This window comes from Anolis sagrei, chromosome X (genome assembly GCF_037176765.1).
Source record: "Anolis sagrei isolate rAnoSag1 chromosome X, rAnoSag1.mat, whole genome shotgun sequence".
NCBI classification, from domain to species: Eukaryota; Metazoa; Chordata; class Lepidosauria; order Squamata; family Dactyloidae; genus Anolis; species Anolis sagrei.
In genome coordinates, this window is record NC_090034.1 from 52,219,875 (window position 1) to 52,225,454 (window position 5,580).

Consider the following 5,580-nt stretch of genomic DNA (forward strand, 5'->3'; position numbering starts at 1 on the left):
TGTCTTCTACTAGAAGACATTTGGGATCGACCCCCCCCCCCCCCCCCGCCATCACCAGTTGTGCCATGAACCTAAAAGTACGTGCTAATTTACAACGTCATTTTTATAAGGATGTAATGGAAAAGGGATGAACCAAACACTCCTTGGACAGAAATGTGCCTTAAGTGTGCTTCGGGCCCAGTTTGCAGCGATGGGAGGAAGCTGCAAGCAAAAGAAGGAAGGAAATTGGGACGTTTCAAAGTCAGAAAGGATGAATTAGGAAACGTATGGCATCACTTTTAAACAGAGGCTGGATGGCCATTTGTTGGGGTACTTTGGTTGTTGCTTTTCTTGCATGGCAGGGGGTCAGACTAGATGGCCCATGTGGTCTCATCCAACTCTTCTTATTCTAGGAGTGCAAGTGGCTCAGCAGAAACATCAACTCAATATCTCACGATCCGGTTTGGATCCCCAAACTCCATCCTTCTGGGTGTTGTCTTAGGTTGGACTAGATGGCCTTTGGAGGTCTCTCTTACAGCTCTAGGATTCAACAATGGAAACATGTTCCCAAGAAATAAGGTGAGTCTTGGGGGAACGTGATGTAAGAAAGGCTTATCTTTCCCAAGCCCATTTCCCACCTGGCTAATCCTCTGGGACACTCTCCGCGCTTACCAACATATCGTTCACATACCACAGCCTGCTCCGCAGGCCAAGCATTCCCCTTCTCTAAATTTAGAAACGACCGGGCACTCATCTGGACAGGCCCCAAGGCCTTGGGTCCCTCCCTCCAGGATTGGATGGGCTTCTTTCGGGAGCCCTGTAATTGTGTCTCCCCGCCTGGCAGGAAGGGGTTGGGCTAGATGGCCTTGGGGATCCCAAACAACACTCAAAACATACTCAATCCTGTACCATTGAATACCAAAGTCAGGTTCAATAATACTAATGCAGTAAACTTCAAGTCTAAAAGTGTATCATTGAATACCAGAGTCGGGTTCAATAACAACAACAACAACAACAACAACAACAACAAAATCAAGTCTAAAGAGTATTGTTGAATAAGGAAGTTGGGATCAATAATAATTATCTATCTATATGCATAATAAAATTGAAAATATATGTGTGTGTATGTGGCTGGGCTGTCCACTTACACAGACAAGCTGCCTCCACAAACAGCTCTAGCTCCCGCTACTCAGAAGACACCAATAACATTACAAGTTATAATGAGTGCCATGAACACATCCAAGAGCCCTGTCAATGGTCTCCACAAAAGCCATACTGCCCACCTCCTAAGTGAAGGCTTACATTTGGGGATGATTTCATCCTAGATTTTATGTGTTTCCTCCACCACAGATGTCCCAGTGTTTCTGATTCTCCAGTGGTGTGGAATTTGCATGACCTCTCTCTTAACTCTTTCCAATTCTTTTCTATGGCACATAGTAAACAGAGGAATTGATCAGCAACTGAGCATACTAGAGAGGTTTGGGGGAAATTCACCATGATTATACGAGTTGTAGGTCCTGGGATGTATAGCTCAACTTCAATTGAAGAGCACTCTGAACTCCACCAACAATGGACCTGGAACTCACTTGGCACACAGAATCCCCATGACCAACAAAAATACTGGAGGCCTTTGGAGGGATTTATAGGAGTTGTAGTTCACCGACATCCAGAGAGCACTATGAACCCAAACAATGATAGATCTGGACCAAACTTGGCACACAGAGCCCCATGACCAGCAAAAAATACTGGAGGTCTTTGGGTGAATTTCACCTTCATTTGATGGAGTGGTAGTTCACTTACATTCAGAGAGCAGTGTGAACCCAAACATCATCTGGGCCAAACTATGCACACATACCTGATATGCTGAAATGTGATTACTTTCTGGGAGTTGTAGTTCACCCACAAAAAAAAAAAAAAACAATGACCTCCACCAATGATGGACCTGGACCAAACTTGGCACGCAGAACCGCCATTAATCACTCAACCTACTGGAGGGGTTTGATGGGACTGTCTCACCATAATGGGAGTTGTAGTTCACCCTGCAGGCAGAGAGCACACTGAATCCCACCAATGATGCATCTATAGCAAACTAGCCCAACATAACCAATTTTAAGTACTGATGGACCTTTTCGCGGTTCACCTGGCATGATGTGAGTTGTAGTTCACCCAAAACCTTATGCATTTTGTACAATTCAAAAACTTTTTTTTCAAATAACCCAGGCAACACTGAGGACCCAAGATAGTAACACAATAATCCTCAAGTCTAAAGGTGTATTGTTGAATAACAAAGATGGGATCAATAATAATAACAATAATAATAAGAATCCTCAAGTCTAAAGGTGTATCGCTGAATACTGAAGTTGGGATTGTGTATTGCTGTCCTATTTCTTTACAGTCCCTGCTGCTGTTGTTGTGTTCCGACTTAACTGTAAGTACTTTGTGGGGCAAGTCACCCAGTGCGTTTCTATGACCGAGAACGGGATTCAAACCCAGGTCTCTGGAGTTGTATTCCAAAGCTCAAACCACACCAGATCTTAGTTTATCTCTGAACACAGGGCAGTTTGGAAACCTCCCTTCCCATTTCTTCAAAAAACACATCTGGTTTGTCTTTTCAGAGGCCTCTTTTCTAGCTGAGAGGCAGCCTGGGAAAAAAGCCGCTGGCTCGCTGCCCTGCTGACTCAGCCCTCTGTCAAATGGCTTTTAAAGCAGAAGTTCTTATTCTTTCCCTGCCTAGAATTGGAAGGGACCTCCAAAGGCCATCTGGTCCATCCCCATCCTGCCGGACAGGAAGACACCATCCAATCTCTTCCAACAGATGGCCATCCAACCTCATAGACATTTGAAGTTTCGTGGAGAAATGGGACTATATAATCATAGAATCCTAGAGAATGGATGGAGGTTGGTCATCTAGTCCAACCTCCATCCATTCTCTGTTAAAAATACATATCATCGAATTTTAGAATCACAAGAGACCACAAAGGCCATCCAGTCCAACCTTCACCTGCCTGACACAACTAAATCACTCCTGAAAGAGGCTCATCCAACCTCTCTTTCAAGTCCACCAAAGAAGTAGAGTCCACTTCTCTCCAAGGAAAGCAATCCCACTACTTAACAGTCAACAAAGGAGGCAGAGTTTTGTTGTGGGTTCCTACATGGAAAAGAGGCTGGACTAGATGGCCTTTGGGGTTCCTTAGAGACTCACTTAATAAACACAGAGGAGCGGGTGCATTGTGGGTTCCTGTATGGGAAGGAGGCTGGACTAGATGGTCTTTGGGTGTCCCTTAGAGACCTAATTAATAAATATAGAGGAGTGGGTTCTCTGTGGGTTCTTGCATGGGAAGAAGGCTGGACTAGATGGGCTTTGGGGGTCCTTTAGATACCTAATTAATAAATATAGAGTGGGTTCATTGTGGATTCCTGCATGGGAAGGAGGCTGGACTAGATGGCCTTTGGGGGTCCCTCAGATACCTAATTAATAAATATAGAGTGGGTTCATTGTGGGTTCCTCCATGGGAAGGAGGCTGCACTAGATGCTCTTTGGGGGGTCTCTTAGGGATCTAGATAATAAATATAAGAATGTGGGTTCCTGAATGGGAAGGAGGCTGGACTAGATGGCCCTTGGGAGTCCGTTAGAGACCTAATTCATAAATATAGAGGAGTGGGTTCATTGTGGGTTCCTGCATGGGAAGAAGGCTGGACTAGATGACCTTTGGGGTCTCTTAGAGATCTAGATAATAAATATAGGAATGTGGGTTCCTGCATGGGAAGGAGGCTAGACTAGATGGGCTTTGGGGGTCCCTCAGATACCTAATTAATAAATATAGAGTGGGTTCATTGTGGGTTCCTGCATGGGAAGGAGGCTGCACTAGATGCTCTTTGGGGGTCCCTTAAATACCTAATTATTAAATATAGAGTGGGTTCATTGTGGGTTCTTGCATGGGAAGGAGGCTGGACTAGATGCTCTTTGGGGGTCTCTTAGAGATCTAGATAATAAATATAAGAATGTGGGTTCCTGAATGGGAAGGAGGATGGACTAGATGACCCTTGGGAGTCCGTTAGAGACCTAATTCATAAATATAGAGGAGTAGGTTTATTGTGTGTTCCTGCATGGGAAGAAGCCTGGACTAGATGGCCTTTGGGGTCTCTTAGAGATCTAGACAATAAATATAAGAATACTTTTACTGTGGGTTCCTGCATGGGAAGGAGGCTGGACTAGATGGTCTTTGGGAGTCCCTTGGAGACCTAATTCATAAATATAGAGGAGTGGGTTCATTGTGGGTTCCTGCATGGGAAGGAGGGTGGACTAGATGGCCTTTGGGAGTCCCTTAGAAACCTAATTAATAAATACAGAGGAGTGGGTTCATTGTGGGTTCCTGCATGGAAAGGAGGCTGGACGAGATGCTCTTTGGGGGTCCCTTAGAGACCTAGTGAATACATCGCTGTGGGTTCCTTCATGAGAAGGTCACCCCAACAAAGGAACAAATCCCATCTTTCCTTCCCTTATGGGAAGTCTATACCAGCCACACCCCATTGTTGCTCTTCTTTCTCAAAGGAAACACTAGAAGATCTCAGAAGAGACCCATTCCCTCTTTGGGACTGCAAAACTTCAGGCTCCAGCCATTCATTACTTTACTTTTGGACCTCAAAATGAGCCATCAAGATAATCCTACAGCCTTGATCAGGACCACAAAACATCAATCAATATCTGAGAAAGAAAGATGATCCTCTCACCCCATCTTTTCCAGGCTGTGATCTTCCCTCCACGTTGCCAGCTTTTCTTTCTTTTCTTTCTTTCCTTCTTCCTTTTTTTTTCTTTCTGTCCAGATCCGGATCCTGCTCAAATTTCCTCCGGAATTTGACTTTGGAAAGCCATTTGTTCTCCAAGGGGGATGGGGCCACTTTCAAGCCCAGAAAGGAAGACAAAACGATTGTTAATAGGCATGCATACACATACACACACAGCTGTATCTGAAAATCTAGCTTGCACACCAGATCTGGCTCTCAATGCCTCCTGCCGCTTGCTCTGCTCCAGCCAAACCACAATCCCTCTCAAAAGATATGGAATTATAACAAAGCTTACCCACTTTGTGAAGGAGATCCTCAAGGTCTTACGTTTCCCTTATGTATAGTATACAGAGACAGGATCCCTTTTGGAAAGAAACCCTCTGGCTTCCTCTGCCAACTCTGCTTCATCTCGACCACATTTCTTTTCTCCCGAGTTTCCACCCCTCTCTCCTCCCTTCTTCCCTTTCTCTTTGGTTGGCTCAGTGGTGCCACCCAATGGTCAGCAATGGGACCTACACCTTTTATGGAGAGACACACACATGTATATATATATACCCCAGAGTCATTCAATCTGGAGGCCCCAGCTGTTCTCTGCAAGGCTTACAGATTGAAATCTTATAAGGGGTCCCCCAAAGGCCATCTAGTCCAGCCTCTTTCCCATACAGGAACCCTCAACTAAGCTCCTCCTATATATTTATTAACTAGCACACACACACACACACACACACACATATCCATATTCATTCATGAAATTATATATCTATCCTGAGCTCTGCGAGTGCAGCTTTTTCCCCGAATGAAGCAGATAGGGATACC

The 5,580-nt window shown here is 44.9% G+C and overlaps 1 protein-coding gene across 2 annotated transcripts in view; it reads right to left on the reverse strand.

Annotated features, from left to right (window-relative positions):
- Nucleotides 1-5,244, reverse strand: part of HOMER3 (homer scaffold protein 3) — a 25,929-nt gene extending 20,685 nt beyond the window's left edge. For both annotated transcript variants that reach the window (XM_060785084.2, XM_060785083.2), the window contains exons 1-2: nt 5,060-5,244; nt 4,711-4,877 (exon numbers count right to left, since the gene is read on the reverse strand). In XM_060785084.2, the coding sequence (XP_060641067.1) occupies nt 4,711-4,715 (5 nt within the window). In that variant the 5' untranslated portion in view covers nt 4,716-4,877; nt 5,060-5,244. The remainder of the gene's footprint in view (nt 1-4,710; nt 4,878-5,059) is intronic.
- Nucleotides 5,245-5,580: the final 336 nt, after the last annotated feature.